This window comes from Adiantum capillus-veneris, chromosome 22, assembly GCF_014529385.1.
Source record: "Adiantum capillus-veneris isolate H3 chromosome 22, ASM1452938v2, whole genome shotgun sequence".
Taxonomy (NCBI): domain Eukaryota; kingdom Viridiplantae; phylum Streptophyta; class Polypodiopsida; order Polypodiales; family Pteridaceae; genus Adiantum; species Adiantum capillus-veneris.
In genome coordinates this window covers 43,422,020-43,439,870 of record NC_140952.1, presented here as the reverse complement: position 1 = coordinate 43,439,870, position 17,851 = coordinate 43,422,020, and the positions used below count along the sequence as shown (strand labels likewise).

At 39.1% G+C, this 17,851-nt stretch overlaps 1 protein-coding gene across 1 annotated transcript; it reads right to left on the bottom strand.

Moving 5' to 3' along the window:
- Window positions 1–15,504: 15,504 nt before the first annotated feature.
- On the bottom strand, window positions 15,505–17,140 carry LOC147429230 (F-box/kelch-repeat protein SKIP25-like). Its single transcript, XM_086495191.1, has one exon. The coding sequence runs from the start codon at window positions 17,004–17,006 to the stop codon at window positions 15,855–15,857; it is 1,152 nt and encodes a 383-aa protein (XP_086351317.1). The 5' UTR covers window positions 17,007–17,140; the 3' UTR covers window positions 15,505–15,854.
- Between the last annotated feature and the right edge of the window lie 711 nt (window positions 17,141–17,851).

Sequence of the window (17,851 nt, the reverse complement as noted above, 5' to 3'; positions counted from 1 at the left end):
ATTGAAAAATTAGATTAAGTTTTGGCAAAATCTAAGGAATGGTTCAAATGTGCCATGGTATTATAGACCTGTGATATATTACTGGAGTAAGGTGATTGACGAGCTTAGAAAAGAAACCATCTCAGAGGGAGGCTTGTATGAAAATTCTTGGCCAACAACTCAAGACTCTTGTCACCTACAATCCACTACAATGAGCTTACAACAAGGAGCAAAAAGATTCCTAGGCCTTGAAGAGTTGAATGATCATTTTTGTGGTCCTCAACGAGATAGACCAAGGGAAGAGTTTGACCCTATGTTTGATGTGCACCAAGGTGACTTTGTTATGCTACCTCCAGCTGACATGGAAATATATCCAGTTTGGCTCGCAATGGTTTTATCAGACATTGATAACGAGTCTACATCACCAAACTATTAAAAAAAAAAATCAATATTGGGCACCTTGTGCAAGAAAGAGTGGGATGAAAGATATTCAAGCTTACACTAATTGCTGGAAAGTTTTTTAAGCTATCAACTGCAAGGACCCACAAGTGTGGGAAATGATAGATGCAATTGTTTGGTCATGGAGACCCAACAAAGAAGGACCATTTTCTAGAATTAAGATTCCAAAAAGGCATGCTCTAAAAGCTAAAGCAAGTCTTGCTCACATCAACCACGCTTGGATCAAAATTTGGATATGATATCAAATTTGGAGTAGATTATGCGGAGCTTCTATTGTAACTATAAGAGTCAATTTTGTAAACAAGATCTCTAACTGTATCAACCTTTATTTATTTTATTTAATTAAGAGAGTTTCTTCAAATTCATGCTTTGTTCATCCTCTTGACTTTTGGTGTTTATCAACACCACAATCCAATAAGATTTTCACTCTTTCTTATCAACAAGTTTGTCTCCTTTTTTCTCACTTTAAGTTGGAAATTCCCAAATTACATGAATTTGGTCAATTTGGAGATTCCAATAATGCGGGATTTCTACCATAATACCTAATATGGTCTTGATTGAAGATTATCTTATGCATGTCTAGCTTTATCTTTGTATTGAGAAAGGAGACATTATTTCATTACCATTCTTCAAAATTTCTCTCAAGTTCATGATCATTTCTATCATTTGCGAGTCACATTCCACCAAAGAGAAGTATGGTCCATCATTTGATTTGTTGCACACTTGATTTTGTCTCGTTCATTGCACTTTTCTCCTTGAAATTAGTCATCCAAGGATGGTAACCAAGAGAGAAGGACACGAGCATCCTTTCTTCCATCATACTTTACAAAAGTAAATGCCTTTTAAAAGATCTTGCTTTGTTTTTTCTTGGCTTGAGCATCCTCGGTATGCTTAATCACTTTGATAACCCGCTTGTCTTTCTTGTCATTTTCATGATTGCACTTGTGGAAAGTCCACTTTTGTAACTTCTCAAGATTTTCTTGGAGGAGAGTGCATGCAACGTGTTCCTTTTCAATCTTTTCAAAAAGAACATCAATCTTTTGATCCATAACAAGAGAATCTTGAGTGGTCATAGTTGGTTAACTCAAGCAAAATAAAAATATAAATCCAAAAAGGATAAAGGAGAATAAGAAAATGACTAAGATGATATTTTTGTATGTTGAACGAGCCAAAAAATTCCAAGAAGACCTCTAGTGAATATGCAAAGTCTTTGAACAATCCAAAATAGTAGATATAAGCAATTGGGAGAGCTTCTTCTTGTTTCATTGATAATTGTAAGCACTTTGATTGACTTCAAGACTGATTTTCAACACTTTGTGATTGTTCCTTGAGAGTATAAGATGCATGACTTGTCTTTGTTGCTTTTCTTCAATTGCTTGCATTGTTTTCTCCAAAGTAGGTTGCTCATAGTTGTGATTGAAACTATTGAGGTGAGGAAGCTTGTTTTTGCATCTTTAGAAAAGACAGATCCTTCCAAAAGTGATCTTCTTGAGAATATTCCTATCATTTTATTTTTTGGTTTACCAACAAGAAGCACTCTTCTTTGCTTTTACATACTGTCCAGAGCGTTTTCAAAGCTCTGATACCATTTTTGGCTTCCTGAACTCTTCCCAACACTTTCAACACAACTTTGATTGATTAAATCAAAATAAATTCAATAAAATGATTGATTAAATAAGCACAACACAAAAAGAGAGCAACATAAAACAAGAATCAAAACACAAGACACCATACTGGAAACCAACCATCCCTCTCAATCAAGATGATTGAGTATTTTCCTTTTGCCTCTTTATTCATCTCATGGAGCATGAATTATGATAGTACAAATATATGAAAGATAAGAGAGCAAGAGCTACAAAATTGAGAGAGTATATGCCATGATTAAGAGAGAAAATTAGCATAAAAGAGGACAAAAGTGTATCTTTTGCATCTTTGCTCTGATGGAGATTATGATGGCTCCATTGGCTTCAAAAGGGGGGTAAAACTACAAGGCACCTGCTCATGATGCTCTTGAAACACTCATCCTCCTCATGAAGAGCCAAGAAGCTGATACTTGTTGAAAAAGTGTGGTGTAATGAAGATGCAATTTTGGGATTCTCTTTCTCTCTTTATGCATGCACCCAAAAATAAAAGTGGTTGCTTTTTACTCAAACACTAAGAAATATTTTTTAAGAATAAAACATAAGTAAAATTGATAAAATGTCCAAAAGTAGTAATAGTGATACAGTTGCACTTATAGTGGATCTAGACTCTTTCTTCTTGGTCTCTTTTGCCTTCAACTTAGGACATTGCTTTATCAAGTGATCATTAGACTTACAATAATGTCAATGCATCTTCTTCTTGCCTTTCTCACCAAAATTCCCAAATGAGGTGCTACCAACAGAAGCATTACAAACAAGTCATTTGCTACTCACTGAAGAACCTTGAGAAGTGGCTACATTGTTGTTACCACCTTTTCTTTGAGTAGCAACAAAAGCATGTTCAACTACACGCTATATAGCCTTGTTTTTTTCTTAAAGTGACGAACGCTTGCAATAAAAATGTGCATAATGAATCAAACTTGATAGATTGAGGGTTCCCTTGGTTCATAAGCCTCTAAGTACTAGCAAAAGTCTTGTAAGAATCTGGCAATGCATTAAGAGTTGTCCGCATAAGTGAACTTTCAGAAATGACTTACAGAAACTAGTTTTTCATTAATATCCTTGATAGCCATCAAGAAAATTGTCCATGCCATCTTCCTCTTACATAATCTTTGACTCCAACTCTTTACGCAACAATGTAATTTTAGATTTGTTGTGACTTGCATAAAGACCATCAAGAATATCTCAAGTCTTTTTTGATAATTAACCTTAGCAAATGTGAGGAGTAATAGTGCGTTTCACAAATAATGCAATCAATGCATGGGCCTACGTATCTCTAACATCCCAACAAGATTTCTCAACCATAGACAAAACAACTCTAGGAACAATAAATCTATCAAAACCTCCAACATCCTCAAAAGATCATGTATCCACAGAAGGAATATGTACATCAATGCCCTACACAACATTCCAAACGCCCTTTGACACAAGAAAATGTGTCATCATTGTAGAAGGAACAACCTCTAGCAGGTGGCTGGCGGATATTAGAAGCTTCCAAAAGCAGTAATCATAGAATTACCACGATACCTAACAATGCATAGTTAGTCAAGTCGGAGGGCCTATAAATAGGACCTACTATTCATTTTTGGGACATCTTGTGATCCTGCGATCTCTCTTTGTCTTGAGCACTATGATCTTTAGATCTCTTGTAATACCAAAGCCTTGTTATTGTATCTTGATCCATTTATTGGTATACTTTGTACTTTCCAGTTTTATTGCCAGTTGTACTCTAATTATTCTTTTGAATACAATTTCGGTTCCAGTTTTTGTTTCTATTTTCATTTCATTTCCAATCCTATCTTCTAGTATTCTGGAGTCTGATATGAACTTTCCAAGTATGATACAACTAACTCTAAGTACCAACCTGGAATAGATGTTTGAACATATCCAACTCATTCTATTCTCTCGATCACGGTGGTTTGAGCTAAGTTTCTCTAAGACAGACGAACTACCTCCCACCTCATACTAGAGCTACTACATGTCAGTGATGCCACCCAGAATGAGCCCACGAGGTTGACGACCAAACACTCGATTTATGGAGAACCCATATCAAGGCACTTTGATTCCAAAAGAGTCAGATCTAGGATCCAACACTGATCAGTAACATGGAAATGAGACTAATGTCGCTCCGCAATCGGGAATTACTAAGTAATCACAAGATTCACAACATTCCAGTCATTCCAGGTGAAGGAAGGCTGAACGAGCTAAGAGGAGGAGTAGGTCTCATGGGTCTCAAAAAGGTCACAATTATATGGATGAAAGTGAAGAGATCAAAAGAATTCATCGACCATTGCATAAGCCGGCTAAGAAGACAATAGAAGACACAATTTCAGAGGCAAAAACATATGATTATGATACCGACACTGGCCATTATAGTAAGAAGGAGTCCATAGACAAAAAACTAGGACACAAGACCATAACTAGGCAAAGAAATGAACATTCCAACACTCTGAATATTTCTTTCCCAGTATATGATCCCGATGTACACATCTAAACCTTTGAGCAATATGAAAAATTAAAAGACATTGATGAAGATGAATGAGGAGAATACTTTCCATAGACTCTGAAGGACTAGGCCGCCCGCAAATGGTATTATCATTACCCAGTTTGCCAAATGAAATCATATAGCAAACTCATTAAGGCCTTCAAGCTGGAATATCCAAATAACAAGGGGATGGAGACATTCTGTGCAAGCTTGATAAGATCAAGCAATGGAAGTTGCTAGTTAAGAGCTATGTGGAGAAAATCAAAGAACTGATTAGACAACTACAAGAACCTCCCTCAAAGAAACGAATGAGAGATTGGTTTTTAAATGGCTTTCAAAGTAATAAACCAAGAGATCAGGAATTACCAGCGCCAACTGAGAAGCTCAATGATCTGGTATACAGAGCACCAAAACTGGAGCAACAAGCCAAGAAGAAAATAAAGGGGCCATAAGAGAAGACAGTTCAATGACACCGAGTCTTCTACTAAAGAAAGTTTTGGGTCCAGTTCCATCTCTAGTACAACTAAAAGAGAATCATACAACAAGGGTAAAGTGGAGAAGAAGGGGTCTTGGTCCAGGAAGATAGAGGATATTTCCAAACAGATTGCTGGGATAGCAAAAACAAGACCCTCAATAAAGAAAGTGGAGATCTGGTGTTCCAAGTGTCGATCAAAGGATCACATGTCTAATGAATGTTCTCAATACACAAAATATAAGGATTTTGGACATGTTTGGAACAATTGTGGAATCAAGATTCACCATTTCAAGAAAGCAAAGGATTTGTCAATGATTGCACTCACCAATCATAAGCACCCAAGGCAGATGGAGCCAGTGGGTCTAAAGAAAATGAAGCCAACACAAGTACTGGGGCTATTCGAGAACGATACTAGAATGGATTTGATAGGGGCAGGGGAGATTTTTAAAAGAAATTTGAACTGTTACCGGTGTGTCAAGTATGACCACCTTGCATTTCAATGTCCACATTCACCCAAGCCAGATATAAATGACTAGAAAGCATCAAAACTAGTACCAGTGAAGACGATCACTAGAAGCAAGGGATTTGTCATTTAAGAGGTTCCAGAGGAAGAGAATAAGAAGACTACCAAACATAAGAAATGGGAGCAGCAAAGGGCAGTCTGGACGGCTAAGGGCAAGGAGAAGGTAGCGGGTGAATGGCAGGAGCAAAGGAAACTTGCAGCTAAGATTACTGAGAACCTCTCCAAGAAGCTGCCAGAACAACCAGAATGTTCAGGGGCTTGCACAATTCATAAGCTAGTACCCCAGTCTTCAAAACATATGAAATAGAAGGCAGCATATGGCCTAGAGGAGTCCATGATTGCTGTAGTGGAATGCTTGGTAAATGAGACAAGACAAGTCAGAGCAAACTTGGCCAAAGCTGGGGATACTGGGATGATGAAGAATCAAGCAGATTAATCACAAAGCCAGTCAAAAACCAGATGAGAAAACACATGATGGAGCTGTGAAGACACTCAAGAGGAAAAATATTTTAGTTTGAACGACAACAACTCTGGCAACAAATAAGATGAAATCTATTTGAAGGTCTGTGAACGCATTCGGAAGCTGACAGTGGAACTAGATGATATCAGACGACATTGCCAGAGGCCGTCAAATTCATCAGACAAAAGAGGAAAGGTAAAGCAAAGGCCATGGCAAAAATCTTGGTAGCTATTTGAGAAAATGAGTTCTAGTGATCCAGATAGATTATAAGCTGCAAAAAAAATGGGAACCATTGCCTGGTGTCATTTTCGATAGAGAAGCCGAAGTGAATATCCTTTATGAGAATTTAAGGCAAAAAGTAGGGATAACAGAGATGAAGCAAGGTCCCTTCAGAGTGAGAATGGTTGACCATATAATAGTCCAAGCTATTGGGCTTATCAAGAACATGCAGATAAAGTCAGAAAAGAAAAGTTTAAAACTAGCTTTCTAGTATTGGATGTTCACGGAGCCTATGGCATGTTGCTAGGAAGGCCTTGGGTCAAGACTACTGGAGCAATTCATGACTATGCAAGTCAAACCTTGACCATTCAAGGTAGCAACAAAAGAATTTAGGTGAAGACAAAAAATACCAAAAGCTGGAGAAAGGCTCTAAGATCGAAAGAATTACGTAAGAAATATGGGACTAAAAAGATTGAAAGAATGCTTGCCTCCATGAACATCTTTTGTTAACAAAAATTGATCTAAGTGTGGTGTTGATGGATAAAGAGCAAGCAGAATGGCATAAGAAAATCTCCAGAGAAATTCATTGAGTTGAAATCAGGAGAACAATCAATTCAGATTGATGGTTGCTTATCGAAATAGTCAACATCAAAGAAGTTTGACTTCAAACAAGAGGAAGGCACCAGATGATCAAAATGATCTTCTAGAAATCAGTAACCATTTCAATGATTACACTACAGGCATTCAAATTGAAAAAGAAGTAGAGTCTATGGACAAAAGAAAGGGAGGTGAGCTAAAGTGGCTACTTTCAAATGATCAAGAACTGGAGGGATGGAATCTCGGCTCAGAGAAAAATCCTAGAATGATCAAGATCAACAGGCATTTGAAGCCGAAGATTAATGAGAAGGCCAAAGCATTGTTCCAAAAGTTTAAAGATGTATTTGCATGGGAACAAACGGACCTAAAAGGATTTGATCCAGAGGTTTTCCAACATTGAATACCACTTAAGCTAGATGCCGTGACTAGTTAGGATACAAAGGTACAAAATGAACCCTAACTATGCTAAAAAGGTTAAGGAAGAACTTGGCAACCTTCTCAAAGCTAGGTTCATTACAGAGGTAGCAAGTAGTGACAGGTTGTTTCCCATAATGGTAGTCCCTAAGAAGAATGGAAAACTCAGAGTGTGTATTGACTATAGAATGTTGAATGGCCAGACCATTAAGACTAGGTTGGTAACCTAACAGGACATAAAAGTGTCCTTTCATGGTTTTGAAAAAAACCTCCAAAACCATAGTAGATCCACTCATTTTGTAAAATCCTTTCATGAGGTTATAGTTCAAGGCCTACTACACATGGAAAAAATAAGAAACTTGTAAAATTTCTCATCTTTTGGTCACACCAAGCCTCCAAAGTTGATGGACCAGTGCATTTTCATCAAAACAGTCATTTCTTACGTTTTGTTGCATAAAAATAAGATAGGGATTTTTGTAGGACTTGAGATAAATTCCGTAGTTAACTTCAATGGGTTGGTGATTAGAACATATGATTGCTTCTCACTCACTATTTTTTGTTTTGCCAAAATAAATAGGTACAAAAAAGTTGAATTTTTACCATTCTGCAAACCTATCATCAAAGTTTCTATAGCCACGCTCAATGAAAATAATATATGCATGTTTTCTTAGTTCCATATTGTCCTTTATGTTCATAAGGAGCCATGGAGCATGTCAAAAGAATAATACATTTCTTACCAAGGGGAATCTTGGGGACAAAGATGAAGTGTTAAATACAGCAAACATGAAAAAACTGGGTTCAACATTATGAGTTGTAGAATCCCATAGAAACTATTCAATATATAGCCAAATTTGATCCTTATGACTAGATACGGTTACCACCTACAAAATGCATGTAGTTGTCACAAGAAACTAACAATATTGAAAAAGCTATACTTGATATACTAGAATGTTTCGTTTTCTTCTCTAATTGAAAAAATCAACCATCGTTGTGTACTATGCAAAATAGGGTATTAGGTGCCCCAAAACTCAAGGAATATTAGCTTTATGTTACAATATGCGACATAGAAAATAAAAAATGCATTTGAATATCATGAAATCCACCAAAAAAATCATAGAAGAGCTAAAATTGGCTAAAAAACAGGATTTGACAATTTTTGTAATTTGGTCATAACTTACAACTTTAATATTTATTTCTCCCTAGAAGCATCAGGACATGTTGAGGACTACTAAAGATAGTTCTCTAGCATTATATACCTCACAAACATGAATTCTAGAGTGGTATAGTTGCAAAAAGTTGAAAAAAGCCAAAAACAGGACCCGTTTTCTCACAGAGTTTAGGTTGTGAAATGTTGTGCAAGGACAATGTTAAAGATGGAATTAATATTCCAAAAAAATGTCGAATTTTTTTAAGCTCATGAGATAACTTTCTAGATAGATAGCACCTCAAAATCCATTTTGAAACTCTTGACATAATTCAAGGAAAATGGTCACTTAACAGGACATAAAAGTGTCCCATTACCAACCTAGTGTTAATGAAACTTTTCCGTTATCGTTCACAGATATGATGCTAGATGAGATTGCAGGCCAGGAAATGTATAGTTTTTGGATGGCTATAGTGGCTACAATCAGTCAAAGATTGCACCAGAAGATAGGACCAAAACAACATTTAGCATTGAATGGGGAGCATTAATGTACCTAGTGATGCCATTTGGTCTTTGCAATGCTCCAACGACTTTCCAGAGATGCATGATGGAGATTTTTAATGAAATTTTACATAAAATTTTGATCATCTTCGTGGATTTCACTGTCTTTTCCACGAAAGAAATGAAAAGGTGCAAGGAGAAGAGGATCTACTTAAACCCATTCAAATATGTATTTAAGGTCTGGAAGGGCCAACTACTGGGCCATATTGTATCAAGAAATGGCATTGAGATGACCGAAGACAAGATCAAGAGCATTCAGCAAGCGAGAGCACCCACTATTATGTTAGAACTGAGTTCATTTTTGGGGTATATAAATTTCTATCACAAATGTGTTTACATGTTCATAGCCAAGGCATTACCCCTATGTGAACTGACAAAGGAACAAGTTCATTTGGACTAAGTAATGTGAACATAGTTTCCAGTACCTAAAAGATGCGATTAGCAAGAACCCAGTCCTTCACCAGCCAAGATGGGATGTTATTTTTCACGTGTATGTTGATGCTTCTGGCATGGAGATGGGGGCTATATTGGCCCAGCCTGATGGGAAGACAGACTATCCAATCTACTTTGCAGGTTCAGTACAGCGGAACATGGCTATTCAACTACAAAAAGAGAGGCACTGGGAATGGTATTCTATGCTACTAAATTCAGACACTATTTGTTGGGCAAGCTATTTCACTTCTATGTCGATCATCAAGATATATTGTTTTTTATCAATAGAGTGATTATACAAGAGAAGTGAATAAGATGAATGATGTTTTTAATGCCAGAATTTGAATTCAAGATTGTCCACAAGCCATGGAAAACATATTATGGAGCTGATTTCCTTTTTAGAAGTACGGAAGGTTGTTCAAATACATCTTTAAGAGACGAACTAGTAGATGATGAATTATTTTAGAGCACATCTGAAGGAGAACCTGATCCAGAGTGGCAAGCAAGAGATGTATGCTTTTCTTCAGTTGGGAAAATTTCAAGATGACTGCTCCCATAAGAAGAAGAAGGTACCGAATATTAAAATTCTGAAGTTCACCATCATTGTTGGGGTACTTTATCGATTAGGCATTGATGGTGTACTTCAAAGATGTGTGCCAATTAAGGTAAGGATGCAAGTTATAACAAAGGCCCATAGTGGAGACGAAGGAGGCCATTTCTCAACTGACATCACTTATAAGAAGATTCTTCAAGAAGAATTATGGTGGCAAACAATGATGGCTAATGTCAGGGCTTTCTATTAAACCTGTGATATATGCCAAAGAATGGGAAGACCTACAATAGCAGACATGATACCTCTAACACTAGTACAACCACTTGGAGTGTTTTATGAAATGGGAACTGGATTTCATGGGTCCATTCAAGAAGGTGACTCCCAGAAAGAATCAATATATCCGACATGGCTACATGTTATGTCAGCAAGTGGGTAGAGGCTAAGGCACTTCCAAACAACACTACTAGATCTATTGCTTTGTTCATTTATGAGAATAAAATATGCCGATATGGCTATCCTATTGAAATAGTGTCAGACTAGGGCACTCAGTTTCATGAATGATATGACGGACATTCTAATGGAGCTATTTTCAGTAAAGCACAGGAAATCAATGCCATACCATCCCATATATAATGGTCAAATAAAAAGAAGCAATAAAACAATCAAGACCATTCTTACTAAAACTGTGCAAAAGGAACCGCATCAGTGGGATACAAAACTTCAAATGACATTACGGGCATATCACAATGCTCATAAGGTACCTATTGGGATGACGCCATTCAAGCTAGTTTATGGTACTGAAGCAGTGGTGCTAATGGAATTTTTCATTCCCAGCTTAAGACTGACATTTGAGCATGGATTGGACTTCAATCAAAATTTGAAACAACGGTTGGATGAGCTGCTGCAATTGGATGAAATCAAGCAGAGAGCCATGCTGGAACAAGAAGTTGTCCAATAGTGGAGGAAACATTGGCATGACAATAGAATCAAGGTAAGATAATTTTAGAAGGGTGATCTAGTACTTTTATATGAGTCTAAACTGGGATCAAAGAAGCCAAACTTGAAGATAGCCTTGTTGGGACCCTATGAAGTGGATTGGGTATTCTCCAATGGGACAATAAGACTCAAAGATTTGTCAGCTTTACTGTTACCTAGAGTCTACAATGGGGCCAAAATTAAGCTATACTATTCCAGAACATAGGAGCTTCTAGTCAACCCATTACCAGCCACTTGACTTATTTTTTGTCAGGCCAATACCAAAACTAGAGGCAATAGCAACACCAGATTAGCAACTCAAGAGACACTTAACTTGGACTCCAAAAGTTTGATCAGTCGTCGAGATCCAGATACATACACCAGAGAGGCCATTATCTAACGGCTATGTGGAAAAATGAATGAAAAAATCTTAAAAAGAATCTTGTCAATAATGATGAATCGGACCAGTGAATGCATGTGTGCCACATCATAGTTAGTGCACAGAAATTCGAGGCGGGCGGAGATGGAACATTCATGGCGTGTATATGTATAACTATGCAAAGGGTTTACCCATCCACACTTTACGTGCATACTTCTGCAGAAAATCCTTTGAGCCCACCGCCCACTGCTCCGTCTTTGCATACACCAACCCCTTCGACAGTCACCATCCCTGAGATGCCCCGATACTCTCTTTACGGCTCGTTTACAACATCAACCACAAGTAAGTCATCTTCTCTCCAAACATCCTCGCCTGAATCGTGTATGTGAAGGAAGTCCACCTCACACAGCATGCAAGAGACACTTAACACAATGAAAACAGACACAGAAAGCTTAAAGGCATCTCGTGCAAAAGCCATTAATGTGTTCAACACAGTAAAATAGCCAAGTACGTGTTTCAAGAAAGAGAGAAAAACTTACTCAAGCTATGGGATTTGAAAGTCATTGTAGATGTTATTGCACTTCCATTCGGCACTTCCATTTGATGCTCAGATTACACAATAGGTACTGGCCTCATACCAGGCGGACAAGGACATAACTGTTGTCAATGGCAGAACATTGGATCTGACACCAGGGGATTTAGCCCATGTGTTCAGAATTCTAGGCACACAAAAGACCACACCAGCTATAGCTGATGAACTAATCAGGTTTTTGAAAGAATACAAACATGCCAAAAAGAAGCGCAAGGATGGTGCTCAAAGTATTTTAGTTGCAACAAAGTTCTTATATCTATCTTATCGACGGACAGCATTCAACATATCCATATGATCATTGATGAAGTCTTTGACTTGATGACATGCCTCATCATTTGCCAACCCCACCATAATTGGTGATAGAGACTGAAAACCGTTCATAAGCATGAAGGGACTAAACTTAATCGTAACATACTTTGCATCATGAGGCAAAATCCAAGCTAAAGAGGTAATCTTCCCAATTGGATTGCTTCTCACTAAGGTGCGCTTTTAGCATAATTTTTAGCACTTGAGTAACACTTGCAAGCTGCCAATCCGTCTCTGGATGATCGCAATACTGATATTGAGTTTTGTTCTTAACCGTTTACAAATAGTCTCCCAAAAAATGAAAGATGGGTTCACCATTACTCACGAAATTGTGGGGTAATCTATGTGATTGATACAAATTGTTAACAATCAACTTGGTTAAAGAGTGGACTTGATTGGAATAGCCTTACAAAGTTTAGACAATCTATCTATAAGCACCCATATAGAGCCATGATCGTGTAAGGTGGTTGGTAGATCCATAATAAATTTCATAGAGGTATTGTACTTGTGGTGCTAAAAATCTTTATAAGCTATCAAATTCATGAAGTTGCATGTCTCTACAAATATGTCTTTGCTAAACACTAGGGGCCATAACACTTAGTGTGCATGCATTTAGCAAAAACATATCTGAGCATGCATTTCCATGGCTAATGATTTGTAGTTGCCATGGCTCACGGCAGATGCTATACTCATAACATACCTGAAAGACGAGGGAATAAGTGTGTATGTAGTAGCCCTTTGAAAAAAATGTAATACTTCTCCCTGATAAGATAGTCTTGCTAAAACATTTGGACCATAATAAAATGTAAACATAAATACATACAGTTGCAAATAATGAAAAAATTTAATTAACGGGATATAGCCTTGCTATATGGATAATAGGAATGTAAAATTGCACCCTAAAAAGATAAAACAACCATCCAATAATATTGTTTACAATACTCGTTACATTAACAAGTCGTACTAGATATCTGACAATTTTTTGTCACTGAACTTGTTCCCGATACCATGTCCTCAAAATGGTCTAATAAATGGACTTGATCGACACCTAGGGACTTGGTCGCGATACATAATTCAGGAAACAAGTGGTAGTGTGAGTCCCAGAGACTCATATTCTCCACATATGGAATATTCTCATATTGATATCAGTAAATGTGACATCCATAGAGTACGACAAGTACCTGTGTGTGGAGATAATTGGAAACACTCAGCGATAGGAGTGAGAGAGGCCCTCATAAACCTTATTCCACACTAGCTAAACCGAGCTCCATGAGCTTCTAGACCATGTTATACATCTTGTGGCTGACAATATGTGCCAAAAAATGATCGCCACCTTTTAGGTCTATGACCGTCATAAGATAGGTAACTATGAAAAGAGTATAAAATACCCAAAGTGGACCTGCGATTCCATCATAGAAAAATTAATAGGGACAAGAAAAATTTAGTAGAGGAGGTACCCGGTACATCAACCTCCAATCATTCCCATAATGGCTACCATGTAGCTATGCATGACATGCATCAAAACAATTTGGGCAACATTGTTGAGCGCAACTAGGAAAAACCCTTGGTTTTCTTTTATTCAAGAACCCTTGGTGTTGCCTTGGCAATATGAACCCCTTGGTCAGATTCTGAAAAGAAACTACTTAAATTCTCAAGTAGTTGAGACCAACAGAGGGCACTGTGCTACCTATAGTGATTGTGCACATAATGGTATGATGCACTTAGTCACTACCCTTTGAAAGTTGAGAAAGTCTTTCCTTGAAAGCCCAAGTGTGAAGAGAAAAAAGTGACCTTTAAAATCGACTAAATGATTACAAATTAGGTTATACCCAAAAATGTGCTTCTATAGCCACAACCTCTCAAGTTGGAATCATATTTACAGCTCAATATTTGAAACAATTTTATCTCTCTATTGAAAGAAGAGAAAGATTTAGAGCCATGACTACAAATTAGGTTGTACCCAAAAATGTGCTTCTATAGCCACAACCTCTCAAGTTGGAATCATATTTACAACTCAATATTTGAAACAATTTTATCTTTCCATTGAAAGAAGAGAAAGATTTAGAAACCCAAAGAAAATAGTTATATTGGATATTCTTTTATTTTGTTGAAGATATGCCTAATATAATTAAACAAGAGATTCTTTGCCTTGAGGCTTTCATAGAAAATTGATGTAGCACATGAACTAGTTCCTTGATAGCCAGGCCATGCATGTCTTAGAGACTAAAATTAGCGCCTGTAAAAGGTTATTATGAGTAACCGTTGTAACAATTTGAACATAAGAATTATTAAAAAATAATTGGAAACCAACAAGATGCTACCTCGTTCTTAACACCAGAAGCTTTCAACACCTTCCCACAATTATTCCGACATTGTGAATTATGACAACATCGTGAGGTTCTACGGGCGAGCATCACGCGCCTAGCTAGGTGCGGTTGGGGGCAAGGGGTTGCCGGCCCGGGGGCAGGGGGTTGCCGGCTAGGGGGGGCGGCAACCCCCTGCCCCCAATCATACCTAGCTAGGTGCACGGTGCCGAGCCTGCAAAAGCTTATGATGTTGAAAACTATGGGAAAAACCAGGGAAAGAGGACCTCTTTCCCATAAGGGAAACTGTCACCATAAGGGAAACCGTCAGTAAGAAACATGCGATCCCAATGCATGTGGGAAGATGGAAGGGTAACACAATAGATGAATGAGGAAGTGCAAAAGTTGAGCATATAACAATCACACACTGATCAAGAGAGCAACGGATCTAAGCATGCAAACCAATGATCTCAGATGGTTTAGCATGCAATCTTAACACAGTGTTTCCTTTCACCTCCAAAGTAGAGACTGGTAGATTGCATGCTTCATGTAATCAATTTGACTCTTAAAAGACGCTTTAACTTGTCTAAGAGGCAGGTGCTTTCAGAGACCTCTGAAATTCTGCATCTGGTTTTTAATAGGATGACAGTCCTAGATATTATTAGTAACCATAAGAATGACAAAACTTTTGATGTGGAGGGAGTCTAGGATTTGCACCTCTTCTGCTCATGGACTCTTTCTTGTTTCCACATCCATGATAAATAATACTATCAGCTAGTCTTGTGGAATATTTTCTAGCGACATTTACCACTCATGCTCATGGTATGATCTCGCAGAAAAATGTTTTTTCTGGTTTGCATAGTAGTTTTATACAGCCCATTTTATTGTCATGCAGAGTCATCGAGTTAAAAAGAACCTTATCCAGATTTTATGCTATGGAGCTTCCATTCCTTTTCTTTTTCTGCACATACACCACTCTCACTCTCTCTCTCTCTCTCTCAAAATGCGTATGCGTGTGTGAGTTCTTTACAAGGGCAAATTCCCAATAAGGACAATCAAGAACACCCTTCCATAGCCTTACAAATGACTTCTGGATAGAAGGGGAAACCAAGCAGCTGAACCAGCACTCTTGAGGGCCACTATCGACATCACGTACTCAGACATGAACATGGGGTCATCTATACATGTGCATTTTACAAAGGAAAAACATTGACCAAGATAAACTACATCCATGGAACCGGTGAAAAGGGGGGAGGATCACAGGAAGACCTTCACATATCCTTTGGCACATAAATCCCAGAGCGGTAATTGGTATGGGCACATGTATGAGCTCTACAAAATGACTTCAATGCCTCAATTCATTTGAATTCATTGTCTGCCTGCAGAGATGTCCGAGAGAGAACCTGTAATGCCACAACCTGGCCAAAAGGTGGGTTCAAGACCTTCACACTTGGTGTATTGCTTATGTCGACAATGTGTATGACATCTCGGATAAGCGGTGAGCTACCATGAGGAGCTCTCACAATGCCGCAGAGCTTTCCCGGACCGCCAGCAGTAAGCTGCTCCATATTCTTAAGCATGTCATCTCTCATCAGAGTGCTCCAATTGTCTTCATTATGGTTATATGCTTTAAGCCTCCCTGTGACATCCTCGAGGACAAGCAGCTTTCCATCAAGAACTACACACGGTCCATTCCAGCCCTTCCGCATACCGAGTGGCATGTCCAACCACCTTCCTGTTTTCGGATCGAATATCACACCCACTTTCCAAAACACCCCCTTTCCACTGACCATGTGTAGCCTCCCTTCATAGTTAACTGCACTAATTGCCTCTCCACTGAACTTCGAAGATTTCAAATGGTCTAATGTAACCCACTTCCTGTTCTCAGGGTCATACATCTCTGCTGATTTCGACACTGTCACATCCCAATCCTTGCCGCACCCGCTCGCGACAATCAGCTTCCCTGATGCTGTGCCACATGTACACCACTTCCTAGGCACACGAAATGGCGCACCTTCTGTCCATACGCGAGTCTGGGTGTCGAATATGAGTGGAGATTCAAGAGCAGGCTCAAGAGGCCGCCGATCAGAACAGAATCCTGAGCTAATTCTTTCTGCGGTGTGGTCATTCCCGTGGCGAGATCCAGCCACCATGAAGAGCTTGTCATGAGAGCTAGCACATTGCACAGAATGGAGGTGACCGATGAAGCTCGGGCTTGTGAGCTGAAATTCGACAAGGTGAGGAAACGGGGGAAGCCTGTGCCACCGATTGGTGATGGGGTCGAATGCATGCCATGAGAATGCAGACGGTCCATTCCCAGCAGATGCAGATGCAGGATCTGTGGGGTCAGGGGCGATGGAGGAGTCGTGAAGCAGGGTATAAAGCCACAGTGCTTGCCAGGAAGGGGAGACGCGCCAGAGGAGGGAGAGGGAGGGGACTCTGGCTAAGCAGAGAAGGCCGAGGTCATCAGGCAAGCCTGGCAAGAGGGGGCTAGGCGAGGAGGACGCCATAGCTCGGCGCTTTGCCTCTCAGAATCAATGAAGATTGAAGAAGCAAGATGCGAGCCATGAGCGGCATTGTCAATCTGTCACGGTTCTTCGTCAGATTCTCAAAATCCCATATAGCAAAATCGGATCAACCTGTCATTACCCTTTTGGGCACGAGGTCCGTTTACCCGCAAAAGCTATGATAGGCAGTGGGCACATGCCATCATCATCATATCACAATGCCCAAAAGCTCATATCCGTAGCCACTTGGCAACTTGCAAGCTGCACTGTAGTACTGTACCCATGCTTCTTAGCAATATGTACCACAACTGTGGGGGGTGATTCTTGCCGTTTGCGCGAGCCAAAAAAAGTAAACAAGGGCTTAAAAAAAAACTTCCAGCGGTGGGATCAAGGAGTATGGAATGTTGAGGAAAAGTCGAGCACATTTTTTGGGTGACTTTTGTCGTTTACGCAAGCAAAAAAAGGGTAAACATGGATTTAAAAAGTCTCAGGTGGGCAAGCTGGCAAGAAAATGGCTTACATGAGGGGGTCAGAGCCTGCTTGCATTGTGTGTAGTGTGTTTGAAATAGAACAATCGCTCTAGAGCAAAGAGTGTTGTGCGTTTCGACGAAAGGATAGTCAATTTTGTGACTTTTATCCTTCCGCCTACACTGCTGTGTGCACGATTGGCTACGTGTCTCACCCGTTCTGAAGTATCAGCGAATTGAACCCAACACCTTTGTGTAGTGTGTTTGAAATAGAACAATCCCTCTAGACCAAAGAGTGTTGAGCATTTCGGCGAAAGGGCAGTCACTTTTGTGACTTTTACCCTTCCGCCTACACCACTATGTGCACGATTGGCTACGTGT

Excerpts from the sequence above, each read along its gene's own strand:
- LOC147429230 (XM_086495191.1), bottom strand. The coding sequence starts at position 17,006 with ATGGCGTCCTCCTCGCCTAGCCCCCTCTTGCCAGGCTTGCCTGATGAC.